At 35.6% G+C, this 21796-nt stretch overlaps 1 protein-coding gene across 1 annotated transcript in view; it reads left to right on the top strand.

Annotated features, from left to right (window-relative positions):
- Nucleotides 1-21796, top strand: part of LOC145666437 (clavesin-2-like) — an 81024-nt gene that overhangs the window by 10612 nt on the left and 48616 nt on the right. The window contains exon 2 of the mRNA XM_081733663.1: nt 21181-21408. Within this exon, the coding sequence (XP_081589789.1) occupies nt 21240-21408 (169 nt within the window). The 5' untranslated portion in view covers nt 21181-21239. The remainder of the gene's footprint in view (nt 1-21180; nt 21409-21796) is intronic.

Raw genomic sequence — 21796 nt, 5'->3', positions numbered from 1 at the left:
ATGTATATTTTTGTATTTCACATTACTATGAATTTCTACCATGGAAAACTTACTGTAATTGTAATATATTATTCTAAATATCTACTGTGTAGCACACAATATTTCGGCTCGTACACATTTCCACGGTTAGCTGCTATGTTATGCTTCAATTGAGAGTCATACTAACACCGAGAAACGGAAGCACTTATACAGTACGCGTCAAGTGAACATTCATAGAACACTCATTCGCATGTGAATGACAGAACAACACTTTGTTGTTCAACAGGTGTGTTTTGAATTCGACGCATCGCAAGCTGTGTGATTGCAGTAATATGCACCGGTTTTGGTTAAAACAGTAAAGTTAAAAGTACAAGACATTTGTTTGTTCGTTCGTTATTTAGTAATCTTCGTTCTTAGTGAAAGGTTGGATACAGTTTTCGAAAAAGAAAGCCTATTTTTAAAAATCTGAGTCCTATATTTCATTGCAATTGTTTTCTAATTTAAAATTAGAATAAAAAATAAGTATAATGGATTAGCATATTGGAAAACCAGTGATCGAGCTTTCATCTCTGTGAGAAGATCAATAATCACAGAATAAAATTATCATGGTATTTTATATTTGCAAATAATAATAATAATAATAATAATAATAATAATAATAATAATAATAATAATAATAATAAATAATAATAATAATAATAATAATATATATGAGTGTGCCGCGAGAATTCAAGTTACACTCGTAGTGTGCCGCGAGTTGAGAAAGGTTGGGAAACGCTGCTCTAGACAGTGAAAGCTCGTGAGTGAAGTCACACCGGTTAAAATTAAAGCTTTATCGTTTGAATCTAAAAGAAGAAATTTTTTTAAATGTACTAACTGTTATCTATAACAATTAATATATTAGATAACTTTTAATCCCTTCCTTTGAAGCGATGAAACTTTTTTTTTTCTTTTACCATTGTGACATCTCTCACAAGTCGCCTTTGCTCCAGAAAGAAGCGATTTGTAGAGAAGCTAATAATCGTAGCCAAATTAAGTTTGAACGCTCAGTAAAGACAGCGAATAACTACTCTTTCGCTAATGTTTCGTTTGAAAACATGTTTTCTTTCCTAAGATTTATTGCTCCTCCCACAACTATTCCAACTGCCAATCATATTGCCGTAGTTGATCCGGAAATATCCAAGTTTATATTATGAAGGTCACGTTTGAAAGTTTAAAGTACTTGCATCCGTCGAAATAAAGAAAAGATAAGAGTAGGTTCTTGCCTGTGTGTTGAAACACTTCTACGTACAAAAGGCTTCCTTGGAAAAGCACGATGCATCTTATCAAAACGAACTCTATGATCTCAGAAGGTTCATTGCCGTAAAGATGAAATCTCGTTATTGGATTCTGGGCGCAGGCTATAGGGCAGCGTTCTTATATCGCAAATAGTGAGGTTTCGGATTGAAATTCGGAAGTTGGCGATCATAAGAGGTTTCTCAGGTTTCTTACGGCTCAGTTCCACGAGACAAATGCCACGATAGTATATTTAGATTATGGCCAACTTCCTTGCTCAATGTTCTTATGTTTCTTGTTGTGACGTCGCGTCTTGAATCTAAAAGATTGCTGAATAAACGAGATGAGTCAGAATTATCATGGAAAAGATACACTTTTCGAGACCAGACATCACTTTCTCATCCTTTCGAGACGAGACAGTCTTAACTTTTTTGTCGTAGGCAACCTTACAAATAAGTAAATAAATTTTCTGCCCAAGGATGTATTGTTGACCCCCAATTCCATACCATCCTCCATTAACATTGTTACGGTTTCACAGTTTTTTTTTTTTTTTGGTCTGTTCAAAGATTGATTTTCAAGCCCGTTCCACCTACAATTTTTCAATGACATTTTCCATGAAAACGATTGGTTCAGCTCACTTTACAAGTCTCTGCATCACATATTCAGCCTATTGACTGTTCCACCCTATGTATGTTATAGCTTAAAATAAGACTCTTAGTAGGGGTGCGCACGAGACGAGTCGAGACAGAATTTTCCTGACAAAATTCGAGTCGAGATACAGCTCTTCCAATAGAAAAATATATATTTTTCGAGTCGAGACATCACTTTTACATCACATTTTCGAGACGAGACAGTCTCAAATCTTGTCTCGTGCGCATCCCTAACTCTTAGAGCGGTATTCAGGGAGAACTCGTTAATCAAGCTTTAGTCACACGATTAATTAGTATCTTGTTAGCTATGTACTAAAGAAGGTATACTTTTTAGTATTCAGAGTCTGCTTGGAATTCAACTAAATAACCCGAATACCTCGAGTAAGGGAATAAGTATGGCGACTACGGAAATCTAGATGTGCGCATGCGTAGTCTGTAAAAAAAAAATAAATGGAAAAATCGAATTTTTCTCAAATAATAGCGACAATAGAAGGATTATGCTGTAATTATAAGGCAAGATAATTTATTGATCAGTTGTATATATATTTCTCAGGAAACTGGAAATTTTATACTCGTCTCTCACTGTTCACTTTTTAAAATAGCTCTACCATTGTAGAGGACTCAGTTTAATAGCTGTTTCATAATTAACTCACCCGATGAGGTGAAATTTAAGAAAGACAGGTAATGTGCCTAAACCAAGGTACCCTCTACTCTAAAATAATTAATCACATGTGATTAACTACTACGTGCTAGTCAGAGATTCTGAATACACTTTTGATAACCATGAGTTAGTCAAACCCTTAGTATGGCGCTAACAATTCGTCAAAATGCCTCTGCATAAGGCCCTAATTATTTACATTTAACAAATTTATTTGTTTATTTTTTTTTTATTATTTTGAGTTTGACCATCGTATTTATTCAATTATTCAGGTACTTCATTCCACATTCAATGATAGCTCAGGTAACGACATCTATTAAACTGCTACTTATTATAAGGATTGGGCGACAAGTACACCTTGTGATCAGTGTTTCTTCCAGACATATTTTTTGGGGAGCACTGTCTCTCCTGGAGCTCTGAGAGTGCCCCTAGAGGAGACCAAAATAATACGTCTATAATATAATAATAAATATAATAGTACCAGAGGTGCCCCCCGGAATACTAAGTCTGTCCCCCCCTCCCGGAGCACTATTCCTGAAAGAAACACTAATTGTGATGTTACTCATTGTCTGATTTTCTCCAGTTGCCGATTTTTGTTTTGAAGTGTCAGTTTTTCTCTTATATATATATATAAAAAAAACTACCTACGTAGTATAGGGAAGCCTTGTATTCACTTTTAGTACCCGGCTATTTGAGGCGATCGCAAAGCGTATTTTTTGCTCATGCGCGCGCTTGGAATACGCTGACCATGTATTTAAATGTAGATGGCTAATCACAAACGCGAAAGCAATAAAAACGCGGAGAAAACGTCAGCTCAAGCGTATTTAGTGCATTTCGGAACAACAGACCGCCTGCTGTTTAAAAGATTTCAAAAGGAAGGAAAAAAGGAAAGATGTGTTGCCAGGCAAATGGATTGTAGCAAGAAACAGCTGCTTGGAAGATGGTTTGTGCAGAGTATTGGAACTCTGCTATTACACACCTGGACCTGGCAAAAAGACCCGGAAACCCTGACTGGCTCACAGTATGATTTACAACTCTGGAGAAAGTAAAATTACTGAATAGCCACCTTGGCCGCGTTCGCTACAGGGGGGTAACGCTTTCTCAAATAGCCTAAGTATTCTCGCTAATTCCTCTTGCAATTAGACTTTGTCCCTTGTTCATACTTACCGGGCAATAAATTGAACTTTAGTTATTAGTATGACCCTGCAATAATACCCACAGTCCTCACCAGGAGTGTCCACAACTAGGGTTACCCACCTAAGCGAGTACACTTATCAAACATGTGCATATCGCCGTTTCCTCATATCTAATTTGTACATGCAAGAGTTTATTAAAATAGTAGAAAGAAATCTCTATATTCTATGATGAAAATTGGAATTAAAATATAATCCAAAAATACACGAAACAGACGTCAGCTTGTTGGCGGTTAGTTCAACAGAAGTTATGAACCATGAACTGGTCAATGAATAACATAACATCTTGGTGATGATTTCAATACGAAAAATTTTAGCTATAGAACCATATCAATATCTCGATAATCATAGATAGGCATCATGGATTGAAATTTACAACTGTCACTTAGAATTTCTGTTACATATTTCGTGATTTGGATAATTTGGCGTAGCGGCAAATGTATCTGCACTGAGAAAATGTAACAATGCAGGAATAAATTGAATCTTAGCTGTTAGTGAGGTCATGCAATAGTAACCACATTCCTCGCCATGTGTCTGAGGGAGAAATTGATAATAACGTTGGAATAAATTGAATATTAACTCTTAATGAGATCATCATACAATAGTAACCATCAAGTGTTTACAATGACAAAGTGGTAATAACACAGCGATAAATAAAATTTTAGCTGTCAATGAGATCATGCAATAGAGACCAACAAGTGTTTACAGTGACAAAGTGGTAAAAACGCAGGAATAAATTACATCTTAGCTGTTAATGATATCATGAATAGAGACCAACAAGTGTTTACAGTGACAAAGCTGTGAAAACGCAAGAATAAATTAAATATTAGCTGTCAATGAGATCATGCAATAGTAACCATCAAGTGTTTACAATGACAAAATGGTAATAACGCAGCGATAAATTAAATTTTAGCTGTTAATGAGATCATGCAATAGAGACCACCAACTGTTTACAATGACAAAGTGGTAAAAAAGCAGAAATAAATTAAATCTTGGCTGTTAATGATATCATACAATAGAGACTACCAAATGTTTACAGTGACAAAGTGGTAAAAACGCAGGAATAAATTAAATCTTAGCTGTTAATGAGATCATGTAGTATGATCACACCCCTTATTATGTGACTACAGTAAGAAAGTGGTCATAACGTAGTAACAGATTAACTCTTAGCTGTTAATAAGATCATGTAATAGAGATCATCAAGTGTTTACTGTGACAAAGTGGTAATAACGTACGAATAAATTGAATCTTAGTTGTTAATAAGATCATGAAATTATGATCACGGTCCTTATTATGTGACTACAGTAAGAAAGTGGTAATAACGTGAGAATAGATTGAATCTTAGGTGTTGATAAGATCATGCAACAGTGACCACATTCCTCACCATGTGTCTACAGTGAAAACGCAGGAATAACGCAGGAATAAATTGAATCTTATCTATTAATGAGATCATGTAATACTGGCCATACTCCTCACCATGTGTCTACAATGAGAAAGTGGGAATGACGCAGGAATAAATTATAGCCATAATGAAACTATATAATAGTAGCCACACTCCTCACCACGTGTCTACAGTGAGAAATTGGTAATAACGCAGGAATAAATTGAATCTTAGCTATTAATGAGACCATATAATAGTAGGTACACTCCTTACCATGTGCCTACTGTGAGAAATTGGTAATAACGCAGGAATAAATTGAATCTTAGCTATTAATGAGACCATATAATAGTAGGTACACTCCTTACCATGTGCCTACTGTGAGAAAATGGTAATAACGCAGGAATAAATTGAATCTTAGCTATTAATGAGACCATATAATAGTAGGTACACTCCTTACCATGTGCCTACTGTGAGAAAATGGTAATAACGCAGGAATAAATTGAATCTTAGCTATTAATGAGACCATATAATAGTAGGTACACTCCTTACCATGTGCCTACTGTGAGAAAATGGTAATAACGCAGGAATAAATTGAATCTTAGCTATTAATGAGACCATATAATAGTAGGTACACTCCTTACCATGTGCCTACTGTGAGAAAATGGTAATAACGCAGGAATAAATTGAATCTTAGCTATTAATGAGACCATATAATAGTAGGTACACTCCTTACCATGTGCCTACTGTGAGAAAATGGTAATAACGCAGGAATAAATTGAATCTTAGCTATTAATGAGACCATATAATAGTAGGTACACTCCTTACCATGTGCCTACTGTGAGAAAATGGTAATAACGCAGGAATAAATTGAATCTTAGCTATTAATGAGACCATATAATAGTAGGTACACTCCTTACCATGTGCCTACTGTGAGAAAATGGTAATAACGCAGGAATAAATTGAATCTTAGCTATTAATGAGACCATATAATAGTAGGTACACTCCTTACCATGTGCCTACTGTGAGAAAATGGTAATAACGCAGGAATAAATTGAATCTTAGCTATTAATGAGACCATATAATAGTAGGTACACTCCTTACCATGTGCCTACTGTGAGAAAATGGTAATAACGCAGGAATAAATTGAATCTTAGCTATTAATGAGACCATATAATAGTAGGTACACTCCTTACCATGTGCCTACTGTGAGAAAATGGTAATAACGCAGGAATAAATTGAATCTTAGCTATTAATGAGACCATATAATAGTAGGTACACTCCTTACCATGTGCCTACTGTGAGAAAATGGTAATAACGCAGGAATAAATTGAATCTTAGCTATTAATGAGACCATATAATAGTAGGTACACTCCTTACCATGTGCCTACTGTGAGAAAATGGTAATAACGCAGGAATAAATTGAATCTTAGCTATTAATGAGACCATATAATAGTAGGTACACTCCTTACCATGTGCCTACTGTGAGAAAATGGTAATAACGCAGGAATAAATTGAATCTTAGCTATTAATGAGACCATATAATAGTAGGTACACTCCTTACCATGTGCCTACTGTGAGAAAATGGTAATAACGTAGGAATAAATTGAATCTTAGCTATTAATGAAACTATGTAATACTGATCACATTCCTCACCATGTGTCTACAGTGAGAAAATGATAATAACGCATCCAACAAATTGAACTTTGGCTGTTAATGAGACATACAATAATGGCTATAATCCTCATCAAGAGTGTCCAATGGAGCTAACAAATTGAACCGTAGGCTGATTGTGAGATCGTGCAATAATGTTCACAGCTCTTACCAGGGTGTGCAGTAGAGAGTATCATGGTAAGAAATACGCCACTGATATTTTAGGATGTTACAAAAATTAGTTGAAACAATTCAGAAACTAAAAAAGTCGCATAAAATATTTAATAATTTAATATTGATTTAAGAACAATACATTTAATAAAGATAGTTTTAATTAATTGAGTAAGTTTAAAAGAAGTAAGTTATTCTGCGTGGAATATCAGATGAATTTGGTGTATGCGTCATGGACACCCCTGGTTTACACTAATATTTTTTAAAACTATTACTAAAACACGCCGAGTTGAACATTATGAGCACATTTGCTACACATGATGTGATTTTCCTTCAAATTAGGTAATTCAAACGTTTATCAGCATTTCAAGATTGTCTTACGAAATACATATCTATTGGAGGAAAAAGTATATTTTAAAAGTTTGATTTTCGTAAACAATGTACGTCAGTATAAGAATAATCATTTTCTTTGTTTTTAGCTTCACATATACGCAAGTTCGTTACAAACAAGTGTGTTATCTGTTTTGAAAGTAAATCAAGAAAATAATCTGACCGACCGTGACACTGGTTGATGAATCACGGTATGTATCACGTGTGTGTGTGTTTTTTTTTTTTTTTTTGCCATAATTTCATTATTCTTCGTTATCTTTAGGGTGAAGCATATAACAGCAAACACGGTAGATTCAATGTAAATTAGTGCTTATATATAATAATCTGCAAGCAAAGCTTTCTATCCCTTCCCTACACATACAGGCATTTCAATCGCTAAGTATCGGATACCCCAGGAGCTTCTTTTTTCCTACTGGATACCAACTGAAACTTCCTCTGTTGTAGACCTTCCTTTCTCCTCATTGAAGATAAAGGATGAACACAGAAGGGCGTCCTGTCAGACGAGATGTTTGTTTCACTCTCAAACGGACAACATCAATTGGGCCTAGTTGAGGCCCTCCTGGCCCCCAGAAGTTCCCAGACATAGGATGGACTCTACTGGGCTGTAGTATACCATGGTATTCGAAACCTTACGATGCCGAGATGCGTGGCACCGAAAGAAGAATGTGTGCTTGCCTTCAAACAATCGGACGTCAACACTGGAGATGCAGATCCCACTCACAGAGGTGTTTCTGTCTCACCAGTAGGTATAACTGAGAGACTGACGAGGCTAGAAGAGGGTACGAGGGCTGACACTGCTCTGGTGGCATCGTCTGCCTCTCGACTGCCCTCAGACGAGAGGTCAACTAACATAAAACTACTATTTTTGGTATGCAACAAAACAGCTGTCCCGCCAAATGAATTTCCTCTGTCCCTCTACTTGCTCTCACCCCAAGAAATTAAAGCTGGCGTCGTCACTGCTCGGAGATCAGCCTCGGTCTATTCGCTTTAATAGGCGTATTCTTTTTTGGAAAGGTTTTGAATATTGCAAAGACAATTGAACGCAGAATATCACTGCCAGTCTTTATAGTCACGAACCGGTTTAGAGATCAGGTAGTGGCTTCTAAATATGGGCAACTGTAAGACCCGCTACGAGTAAAGGCTGAAAAGCCATTTAAAACATATAGGGCCTTAAGTAGAGTCGTTTTGACATATGATTAGCGCCATACTAAAGGCCTACTACTCCAGTAAACATATTTTAGTCGAGCTCTTTAGTATGGCACTAATCACGCGTCAGAACGACTCTGCATAAGGCCCAATGTGTCCATTGCATTGAAAACTGTAGTTTATACTCTTTATTAGACTTGTCATTTAATGTATGCCGTGAGAGAATATTTATCCTAAGAATAGTTCCTTCTGCAGGGATATTTTCAGTAGTTTCTAATGATTCCGTGCGATTGGTGAGTATTCAAGTTTGCTACTGATTCCATTATCGTGCTAATAGCGATCGACTTTGATTCACTCGTTGATAAAAGTTAACGAACGATTCACGAAGAAACATTTCAGTTTGCGATCAACTAGTTCTTTAAACGAATCATCTGAAAAAGAGAAATCACTGAACTAATTGTGGGATTTCTATTTCCTTACACGGTATTCTGTTTCTTTATCATAACTGCCCGGATCTGCATCCCGAAAATGCTATGCAAAAAATTATAAAGTACGATCCAAATTTAAATTTGTTTCCCAAATTATAACGCAAAAAGCACTTTGAAAAAAAATTAGTGTAGTCCTATGTACACGTATATATTACTTTTGTTTAAACGTACAAGAACATCTATTGATCAGAGAACATAGATTATCTAATTGACCATTTTTGTCTTGATTAATTGAGGTTATCACCACATGATTAGCAAACAAATAATGAGGGAAGAGAGGCTAAATGGGAACACAAAATCTCTGAAGCATGAGAAGGATAAAACCGCACGAGTATGGTTGAATCCATTGATCGCAAACCACACGAAATTGTTTACTTGCCTTTGAGATGCCCCACACCCCCTTCCTTCCCCCATTGGGGTTGATGTAATAGCTGAAGGAAACATTAACAAAACAATAGATACCAATAACAATAGCAATCATGGTGCTTAATGTTTTACAAGGGAGCACTCTGTGGATCAGTGTAGACTGCTCACTTCTGATCCTTAGGATACTTGGTTCGATACGAGCCTGTCTGAGTTTGTGGTGAACAATATAGTGGCCATTTGCTCTCTCAGGATACTTCCATCTCCTCCTACGTTATTCAAAATCTCAATATGGTAATAATCATTCACTTTCATTAATTGTATATCTTCAGTACCGTACAGGACATAACTGTGGAACGTAAAGTTAATTTCACTTCAGTGTTTCCCATTCTGCAGAATGTCCAAAGTTATAGTAATTCCACAGACGGGGAAAACGGTTATTGTATACAAGGAAATCACCATAACTACTAACAGTCCAAATCGGAAACCCATCCTTACTGGTCTAGTGGCTAACGTGAGCGCCTTTAGTGTGCATAGTCTTGGGTTCAATTCCCAGTGGAAGAACATTTAATGTATTACCGGCTTAAACTGAGTAAGTCCACGTCTCATATAACTTTGATACTCAAAAAGAAAGGAGTGACCTAGAACCACCAGATTTTGCACACAAACTGATCTTCACCGGATTTAATTATCTACGAAGACCTTTTTAAAATTCTTATTTTCGTCTTCGTAAGTATTCAATAATTCCTCATGAATGGCCTGAAACAAGGAGATAACATTATTATTCAACATTATCCTGGAGTATGCTATACGGAAAATCAGAGATAGCAACCAGGGCCTAGAGCTAAATGGTATTCACCAGGTCATGGTGTATGCTGATGTTGTGAATTTAATAGGGGATTATAGGAGAACAAAGAAAGAAATGCAGAGGTCTTATTAAACGCTTGGAGGGACTTGGGTTAAGAAGTAAATGCAGAGAAAATTAAATACATGGAAGTCCGTCGAGATCGTAATACTGCAAATTATGGATGAGTTAAGTGGATACTTTCAAATATCTAGGATCAATATTAACAGACGAAAACCATATTCACGAAGAAACTAAATGTCGATTAAAAGCTTAAAAGCAGGGAAGTCGTGTTATTATTCAGTTCAAAACCTTTTGTCGTCGCGAATTCTGTCGAGGAATTTGAAGCTTAAAATATACAAAACGATACTCATGCCTGTTGTATTGTATGCTTGCGAAACATGGTCGCTTACTATGTTGGAAGAACGCAGACTGAAAGTGTCTGTGAACAAGATTAGAGGACCAATATTCGGACCCAAGAGAAACGGGAACGGTGAATGGCGGAAACTTCATAACGAGGAACAACATAATTTATATCGTTTACCAGCATTGTTATGGTCATTAAATCTAAAAGGCTTAGCTGGGCAGATCATGGCCAGAATGGAAGAAAGTAGAAACGTTTTCAAAGCTTTAACTGGAAATCCAATAGGAAAATGACCATTGGGAAGACATAGGCGCAGATAGGAGGACATTATTGAGATGGAACTCGCAGAAATAAGAATACAAAGTAAAAACTGGATCCAGTTGGCTAAGGATAGAAGTCAGTGGAGAGTTTTTGTGAACGCAGCACTGAACCTCCGGGTTCCATAGGTCATAGAGTTAGTTAGTTAGGAGTTCAATAAAACAAACTAAAATATATCATTTTGTCGTCACAATAGTTAAAATATACTTGAGAAAAGTATAATAAATTTATTAAATATCGGCAGGTAAGCCTTTGTCATAAATTTAATTTATTCGTTAAATCTTTGTGACAAATACATACTTTGTAAAATTTTTAAATGGTCAGTTTAAATTAGGGTCTCGCTTAAATTACGATAATTTTGGAGCTCTTCTAAGCATCTCATTTTTCGAATTTAATGCGACCAGTGTCGATTGGTTCCATATTCTGTAATTTAGTACTCTTATATTTTCTAAGCAATATTTGCTTCCGTATTTATTGTCTGAAAACCGTTTGAATAAATTATTTATCAACGGATTTTCTTGCTAAATCATTTAAATAATTTATCAATGGATTTCCTTGTGAGCTCCCTCATTACTAAGCGGTTAGCGTACGCGCCTTTGATGTGGGAAACTCGGCAGGAGCTCATGTGGTTCGAATCCCACGTCAAAGTGTAGGTTCATATCTCATGTAGCTTCGGTGCTGAACAGGACGCTAAAATCAAATCAAATCAAATCAATGAATTACCTTCTATCAAACAGAGATTGAAGTCTCCAATAATTTAACCAATGCTAGACTGCTCGGGAGAAACAGTATAAGTAAAAAAAAAAAAAAGTTTTCAGGAGGCGATTTTTTTATTTTACCAAGCATAAGTATGAATCACTTATACTAACAGTACCTAGACGCAACTACTCAACTCACGTTTAGAATTTATTTATACCAAATTAACCGAAGTGGTGTATAATACATAGATCTCCAATTTTGACTTATCTCATTTTGGCCAAGTTCTGACTTACCGGTACTATTTCTCCTGCGCCGTCTAGAAATTATGTAAGTAATTATTTTTCATCTTATAACAAAGTACAAATAGCCTAACAAAGCATTTCTGATAATAACAATAATTCTCAGAAATTTACATTTATTTCCAGGAGAACTACATACCGTTTTGAAGTGCATTTTTGTGTACCAGCTGTGGTTTTAATGGAACCACAGTTCCTGCTCGATAGTTATTTTGTATTTGTATGGTATTTAATCGAACACTTCTTTATTACAACAGTCCTAATATTTACATACATGAATCTACTTTATTTATGTGTCAGTAGCTTGCACCTCCTCTTGTTCGCTCTTCAGGTCCTCCAGGTTGAGAACTGCTTATCTAGAACAATGTTTCTCAAATTATGCTCCTCAACTTTTAATAGCCTAGAGACGTCAACCTTGAAATGATGGTGATAACTGGCAGTGTGATGAGGTTTCATGTAAAAACAAAGATAGCATGTAAAAACAAAAGGCGATATAACGCAAAGTGCAGCTGATGGTGATAGAGAACACACGCACATACTGTATGAAAGAGTTTGGTACACAAATGACTGTTCCGTTTTCTAATATTTATAGAAGATTTAAAAGCAAACTGCAAAAATGACCTTGCCTTTTCCTAGATAACGTGTCACTCAAGGGAAGGTTCAAAAGTGCATTAGTTAATTCCAATAAGAAAAGGAAATATTAATAAAATGTGAAATGGTTTTCTGATATTGAACTACCCTTCTTTTAATCTTCTATAGCATAATGTTTACCTTAACTTATCTATTATTCCCTAAATTGAGGAGATGAAAAAGAAATCTAGAAACAAGGTCATAAAAGGAGGTGAAGAGTATCAGCAAAACAGAAAAACAAGGAAGAATTTTTTTTTATTTTTCTTTAAATAAATAAGAAAAATGAAAATATTCCTATTCCGAAAAATACATTATGTAATAAAACCTACTCATATAAGAGGTCGCCTTGAAAACGCGGAAATTATAAATTAGTGAACAAAGTACACATTTTCTTCAGCAAAAAAAAAAAAAAAGTATGATATCTATTGTATATTCTTCTAAACGAGGGCGAAGAGTTTTTCGAAGCAATGAATTAGCACAAATTATACACAGTTGTGAAAACTTCAGAATTAATGACAGCATCATTTTAAAAGAAAATTCCAGAGCGTAGTCAAAATACTTGTCGACTTATTCACTGACACGAAGGTGAGGTGATTGGATATTTACCGTAGACCTACTTAAAATGTAACTTCCTCCACGTTCACTCTGGAATTATTATTTAAATAATTATTATTTTTCTGACCAGAGTATGCATTTCTTTATTAAAAATAAATTATTTCGTGACAGTTTCCATAACGTAACGTTATCTTCCTCAGACATTAATATGTATGTTCATATTAACGTCTGAAGAAGATAACGTTACGTTATGGAAACTGTTACGAAATAATTTATTTTTAATAAAGAAATGCATACTCTGGTCAGAAAAATAATAATTATTTAAAATGTAAATATGAGTGTGTACGTAGAGGGAAATCTGAATTTTTAGGTGTTGTAAATACTGAACACATTATTTGATTTGATTTTGAGTTTAGCGTCCCGTTCAGCAGCAAAGCTATATGAGACGTGGACCTACAGTTTAACGTGAGATCCGAACCACATGAGTACCCAACAAGCATCGAACCCGGGTCTCCCACGCCAAAGGCGAGCACGCTACCCGCTTAGCCACGAGGGAGCTCTTAACACATTATGTTCTTTTTTGTGAAGTGTCATTAAAGTATCGATGGGTGAATGCTATTGTGTTTGAGTCCTTTGTGCACCATTGTTTTGTAGATCTTCTCTGATAGTAGATATATTTAATTAGAAACATTGTGTTCTTCTTTATAAAGTAATCTTCTTTGTTTTGTAGAGTTTATGTTAATCTTAGTTTTCCTTATGTTGTTATGATATTGATGTGTGTGTGGTGTGCTGTCTTATGTATTACTTCTAATCAGTTGCAGATCTAACCCGGAGCCGGGGGGCTTAGGCTCCCAATTTTTTAAGTGACAAAAATAATTTAAGCTATTATTTATATATTTTCGAAAGTTTATAAACTCATTATATACCTACCACAGTCTGGATTCTGACTGCCCCTAGTTTTCGCCTTGTAAATCTGCCTCTGCTTCTGATACCTCGTGATACCCAAGGATTCATTTTGCAGAAAGCGAGATAAGTAAATGTTGTTCTGACAATCGTAAGATACCTCGGATACAGTATTTTTTTTTGTCTGCGCTAGTTCTTTCATATCGTTCCTGTTGAACATTGGATGGCTATATAAGACTATTGGTCCTGATACTACGGCTACTATTTATATTTTGAGCCTAACAATTAAAAAACAGTAATTTGTTATTGAAAATTAATTTATTGTTTTTCGAAATATTATCCTTTATGATCAAAGCATTTTTGCATTTTTTCGAAACATTTGTCAAAGCATTTTTTCCAATCTTGTTTAGACACCCCCATAATATGGTATTTGAACGCATCAACGGCATCTTCCGCTGACGAAAACCGTTGTCCACGCAATTTATTCTTGATATTCGGAAACAAGAAGAAGTCGTTGGGTGCCAAATCAGGACTGTACGGCGGATGACCCATCAATTCGATTTTTTGAGTGTTCAAACAGTCGGTTGTTAGACGAGATGTGTGAGAGCTCGCATTGTTTCGATGAAGAATGATCCGACGGCGCTTGTTTGTTTTCCGTATTTGACCGAAGACCTCCGGCAAACAAATTGTTGTGTACTATTCAGAGTTGATCGCTCTACGTTCCTCTAAAGGCACATTTGCCACATGACCAGTTTTCCCAAAAAAACAGGTGACCATCTGTTTCGATGTGCTTCGATCGCGAACAACTTTTGTTGGATTCATCTTGAAACACCCATACATTCGACTGCTGTTTACGTTTCGGTTCATATGCATATATCCATGGTTCGTCACCTGTTACAATCTTATATACGTCTTTTGAAGCACCGCCATTGTATTTATTGAGTATTTGTGTGCACCAATCGACACGAGCTTCTTTTGAGTTTTTGTCAAATTATGTGAGACCAACGAGAACAAACCTTTCTCAGAGCTAAATGATCATGTAATATTTTATATATGTTGGTGCAACTAATGTCTAAGGTTGCCTCAATCTCACAGTATGTCAATGAGGATCTTACAGTATTAGGTTTTACACACCATCGATGTTTTCTTGAATAACAACTGATTTTGGACGAGCTTCGCAAATTTCGTCAGTGAGTGAATGGCAGCCCCGAGTAAAATCAGCGTTTTACAATGGCAAAGGATGGGGCTTCATCGCCAAATCTGGAAGTAAGTTGATCGATGCACTCTTGTCTTGATAATCCACGTCGAAAATCGTAGCTAATAAATCATCGCACGAAAATTTTCACGAGTTAATTCCATTTTTCTGTTGTCACTCAATCTTCAGGTCAACGTAAAAGAACACAAATAAAGCTATTGACAAAACACTTGAAGTACGTTATGGTGAACAATGTCAAACGTTTCTATGCAAACAAAAATATCGCCTAACTACAATCAGTGTTAGTGTTACCAAGGCTCAAAATATAAATAGTGGTCTTCGTAAGTAACTTATAGATTTAGTTTTTGATCGTGATAATATGACTTTTGTCATGATTTGTTTGAATTTGACCACGACTATGTGCTTGCCATAATGTTTTTAACGTGGATCACTAGGTGTTCTCGGTGCTACGCTAAACGCTGCTTGAATAGTGCGGCATTCCCAGATAAAGTCGGGTGTTTAGTGATGCCTCATAATAAAGGAAGTAATCATGGAATTCTGCTTGGATACTAGTTTTCGACCCTTACCACAATCCACAGCTAAGTTCCGTTTCTCGAACTGCAACACTAGATTCCAGGAATGTTGTTATTGTGATTACCACAATAAACGTACAAATTTGGCAACAAAGCATTATGGCGTTCTGCGCAAGTTTCTTCTCAAAATCTATTTCCTTAAATGTAAATTAATATTTAAATAAAATGTGAAACATAAAATGAAAAACGGTCAAACAATATATCTATTTCATTATAAGACCGTTACTTTAAAGTACTTTACACATACAAATAAACATTTCGTAAAATTGAGCAATTCTAGTAAGATCTAATAGCAAGTGCCATCTTGTGTGCTCATTGTAAAACGAATTATTTTTTTCTTTTATTTGTTACCTTTTTCGATATCAGAAGATACAATCAAATGAATCAGTGTCTTGTGTTGTAGCTGAAACATAACTTTATATTATAGTACAATATTTATAATATATAACTTTTCATTGCGAAATAGTTAAGGGAATGAGCTAAAATATATACTGACTTCCGGGTGGTGATCCACCTTAATGTGATTGTTGAGGTTTAATCTGTTGTCAAGGTATTTCGCTGTTCGTTTTGAAAAAGCATGTTAACCATCAACAATGATAGATTTGTTCAGATCTTTTGTTGTGCCTCTTCCACCCAGATAGAATAGCATGATTTATATCTTTCTGGAGTACAATGTGAGAAACCATTGTTCGTACCATGTTTTGATATTCCAGTTTTTTTTTTAAATTGATTTAGAATTGTTGTTGTATGATTAGTTCTAATCCAGGAAGCGGTATCATTTGCGAAGAGGGCAAGCTCTCATATGCTCCCGGACAAGATAAGTGTGTCGTTGTATGTATAACAGCGATGTACCTTGTGGAATCCATTAATATATATATATTACTAGCTGAACCTGCGTTCTCTACAGAGCGCATGATTCACATATGAGCATGAATCTCCTTGTCATTCCTCACAATATCTGTACATGTCCCTTTACAGACACAAGTGAAACACGTCTTGATAAAGATCGACAAGAGATACCATAAAGGAGAGATATATTTTCGATTATTTTTTCAATATATCGCACTTTCTTTTTTTTTTTTTTTTTTTTTTACAAGATTTGAGATTCCGGTTGGAGTTCCTAATTTATGTATGACCAGTGTTTTCTTTCTTCCTGCATGCAGTTTGTAATAAGCAAATACATTATACATACAATAAATTATTATGTCAATGATATATGGTGTTCAGTATGCAAAACAGTCCAAACAATAAAGATTCACCTTAGACTGGAGAAATGGTTATTCTTCGTTTTTCATTATCATTTGCCCATGAAACAAACGCCTGATATATACGACCCCTGTATACAACTATGTGGTGTTGGAATGTATAATTCGAAGGATATGATGCTTTACTTTTTTGTAATTTCAGCACTTCCAATGTACCTCTAAAAATATAATAAAGGAATTACGGCGATGTTTTTTAAATATTCAATCAGAACTGGACAATCTACACAAAATTTGAAATCAATGAAAATGGAACGTTTTTAGCACTTGTGTTTTTCGAGATCTCAGTCTCGAAAGGATTGGAGACAAACATAAACTTTTCTTTGGAGACAAACTTTTCTTTGGAAATCTAGAATTTTAAAATATAAACTGTCCGATAGTTTTTGGTTTAGTTTTACTTGTGTTTGTATATAACTTAGACAATTCCTTTCCAACATATAATAGTGGAAGTTTATCTGTGCAATTTAATATTAAGGTCCTTATGCCATACTTATCAAAAGCTGAGGTTAAATCTACATAGCGATGTGTGCCACGTGGATTTGATTTCCTTTTTCCTTCTAGCCATTCAAGTTTAGCAGACAATTCCCGGTGTTGACTGGAATGACATATACAATGAGCTTTGCACAGATGGAAACTACACAGCATATTAGGGTCGGATGGAGTGAATAGGGTGAGATAAGATAGGATAGGTTAAGTTCGTCTGGCTCCCATCTGCAGAAACGAACTGGTGCAGTTTTTGCAAGTTTATGGGATTGTAACACCATACTTATTTCCGCTCGAGGCTGAGAACTCAGTGCATTCTCAGCAAGTAATTAGGAGTCCGTCGAGTGACTAGTCAAGTTAAGGACAACAAAAGATAGCATTACAAATGGAATATACAAAGAAAATGTCTTAGCTCAAATTAAACTTGATAAATTAATTTAAAAAAATATTTGTTTACTTTTAAATTGTAATTTATTGGCAGCTAATCCATACACTGTACAGAGTGGCACAAAAGTCTCGTTACTCCCTGCACAGGACAAGACAGTGAATAGTACTACAGTACTATTGTAGTAATCCTATCGCACCATATTGCGGGTCTGGTTTGTTCCTCAACTGCAAGTTGAAGAGCTTATCGCTTGAGCTTGGTCTCAGCAAGATGGGGCACCAGGCCATTATTCAATTGCCGTGCGAGAATATCTGAACGAAGTGTTTCCTAAGAGATTGATTGGGCGTGGGTTTCACGGCTACCAGCATCTCTGGTTTGGCCTCTCCGAAGCCCTGCGATAATGTATTGTGAGGTTATGTCAAACACCAGGTTGCCAGTACACGTTTGCATTTTCAACCATTACTCGTGCAACACTGCGTAGAATTTCAGAACGTATCTGGAGACGTATTAATATTTGTTACGAAAATGAGAGTATTCATACATACTCTCTGATTTAAATTACAAGTTTGCCTTTTTATCACTTACGTTTTTCTGATTCATAACTTTACCTCATCGCAAAATACATAAATACATAGGGGTGTAACGAAATTAGTGGATCACCCTGTAAATGCGTATAATGAAACTGAATACGAAATTAATTCACATATTGCAATTTTATTCAAAAGAACAGAAACAACACTTGAATCGTTGAGAAACGTACTGTATATCATACTGCATACTTCGACTAGGGGCTGAGGGTGTATCCCTCATTGAATTCCTACGCGTTACATGTACCACTCGATAATAACCGGAAGGCTCCCTCGATCAACAGTAAGGAGAAAATCATTTTGGTTTTGATTAAATTTCAATTTCTGTAATTATAGCTCATGATGCACAATTGCCACCTAGAGGGTGCGCAGTTAAGATTAAGATACGTCATCAACGCATTGGTTTTCAACACTTTGTTACTGGTACTTAAGGCTCCGTGTAATATCTCTTAATTTAAGGAGCTCCTAAATTATGTTTTCATGCTTGGTTGTTAATAAAATGATCTCTCTATCAGAGGTGAAAGCAGGACTCTACAAAGTAAAATGGTTTCCTCTATCTACTTTATTAAGTGCAAAGAAATTGTTACAATAAAATTATTGATAGTTTTGGTTTGAACACAATTTTTGCACGCCCGTGTGTACTGACGTTGCACCAGCGGCTCGCGTGGTGATATTTCATCGTCCTTGTGTTTTTATTGATTATTGCAACTCAATATCACTTAAATAAGATAATAATGGGACTAGCACTATCTGTTGTGTTAATAGTTAACTACAGAAAACCTAATGGTTCTGTCAATCCAATACAGCGAATTGGGATCAGGCGTATATTTCTCTGAGGGAGACGAATGCCCGTTAGGCTAAAAGAGACGGGTGACTAAAGCAAGTGAATGATAATGATAGAATGAAATTGAGGGAGGAAACGAGAATACCCTGAGAAAACCCACAGACACACGACGTTGTCCATCACAAACTCACGGAATAAATGGTCAAGCGGAGGTTCTATCATGGTGAAATTTCATTCCACAAATTATCGCTCAGGCGAAATTTTTACCCGTGAAATTTTGGCCACGTGAGATTTTAGCCAGGTAAGATTTTGTCCCGCGTTGTTTTGGCCATGCAACAGTTTGGCCCACGGGATTTCTAGGGCGGCGAAGCTTTGTCCGGATATTGATTGAAGCAAACAAACACAAAAAAGGAGATAATAAGAAGTAAATTCATTAAAGACCATTTTATATTCGTTTGATTAGTATAGACAATCGGATTTTTCTTTCCCGAAGATATATTATTCTTTTTCAAAAATTCGTTGGGGTTTAGAAATTTGTCTTATCTTCAGCCAGTGTGTATAATACATAGATGTGGAAGTTTAATAGGATTAGTTAAGGGGTCGAATAGATGCAATGTCTGTGAAGATCGAAGACAGCCAGGGACGTACGCAGGAATTTATTTCGGGAGGAGTCTAAAGCGTTTTGGGGGGTCAAAATACAATTTGAGGCTAAATTATATGAAAATTTCTAAGTTGCCCCTAAAAGTAGACTACATTTACAAAAAAATCGGGATTTCGGGGGGTAAGTCCGGACCTCCAGGACCCACTCCGTGCGTACGCCCCTGAAGACAGCGTAATGTAAACAATAGAACACTATATTGAATACTCACAAATCAGGAAGAACTGAAATATAGAAGATCCCATTATCTTCCTCACGTACCTACAAAGAGAAATACGAAAATTTTACAATATTATTTTAAAAACAAGTCAAGTATTAAATATATCATATATACAAGTTACTACACACAGTATTAATAATAATATCATTAAAAAATGAGCAGGAAAGAGCTCTCCTCCTCAAATTTTCTTAGAGACATACTCAGGTGTATTCATGATTTTGTTTCGGATGGAGCTTTGCTAACTTTATTCCTGGAAATGTGAAAATTCTGCAAGGTATTTCATTTACTTTAAAATAGTAAATAAAACTTCGGCGGGGCTTATGCCCGGAAGCCCCCTTAAATACGCCACTGGGCATACTGAATAATTTGATTTTCAAGAAACTGTATCTGGGTACGAGAAAAAAAAATGGGGGAAAGGGCGTAAAGTAACTGCTTTTAAGTAGTAGTTACTGCTATCATAAGAAATACCCAATTCTTTCTCTAACTTACTATATATTAAAACTGCATACCATAACTCAAATTCCCTTATTTCTAAGAAAGAATATCGCACAATTCCTAGTTGTTAAACAAACATTTATTAGAATTAAGCTATCTTGCCATATCCCCTCTCACCACTCTCCAACTACAAATTTCGGCTATGTTTTTGTTACAGTGAATCCGTGTAAAGTTTGGAACTGACATCCTAAACAATAAATAACAATGATGAAAGATGTTTCTAGTCGATTCCGTTAAAAAAAAAAAAAAAAAAAAAAAAAGCATAAAAGTGTTGAAGGGATGATACAGTATGTTCCATTCTTCCATTTTGATTGTAGCTATCCCATTGTGTGTCTTGTCAACAACCACGATATAGCCATGAGAATGAATCATTTTTATTGAACTGCTATTGAAATGTTATGGATCATACTGATCAATAAATCTTTCAGTACATTGTAGAACTTCTGAAAAAGATTGTTAAAAAGCCCTTTCCAGTATTTCAATGTGTTGCCATGGTTACTGTTTAAACCAATTAATCACCATGGAGACTAATTATGTAAATATACTGTTTTTCTTCTTTTTACAGCTATAGTGAATTCGATCTCGTTATTATAATCTTTATTAAGGACTCATTTTTCTACGGGTATGGCCTGCAGTGAAGCGAGTTGTTCTTTTTCAAGTACAAGCTTGTTCAAAGATCCACGATTCGAGCATCATTTGTCAAAAGAATGGATAAGGAAGGCAAAAGAAGAAGTTGGTGAACATCCAGAAACAGTGAAAGAAGAGATCAGAAAATTTCGACAGCGAGTACTGGGTAAATATATGTATTCTTCATTCATGCTTATCTGTATTTTTTTACATTTTTGTGACATTAACACCAAACGGGTATTCTGATAGAAGGTAAATTTATTCTATTATTAAATTCTTCATCTTCCTGTGTCAATGATTTTATTTACCTAAATAGTCTCATTTCATGATACTTGTATCGCCCAATACGTTCGTTTGTTGTCCCTCACATCATTCGATTTGTCCTTCCAACGTATAGTTCTAGTAGTCCACTCTGAATGATGAACTAAACTTTCAATGATGGGAGTTATTGTATGTTATTTCTTCTTATTATTGGCGAAAACTGTTTCAGCTACTTGATATCTCTTTATCTTCCGGTTTCTTCTTCTAAAATGTCTGATACTTCTATTCATTTC

This window comes from Thermobia domestica, chromosome 12 (genome assembly GCF_964235325.1).
Source record: "Thermobia domestica chromosome 12, izTheDome1.hap1.1, whole genome shotgun sequence".
Lineage (NCBI taxonomy): Eukaryota > Metazoa > Arthropoda > Insecta > Zygentoma > Lepismatidae > Thermobia > Thermobia domestica.
This window is presented reverse-complemented; position numbering and strand designations above follow the sequence as displayed.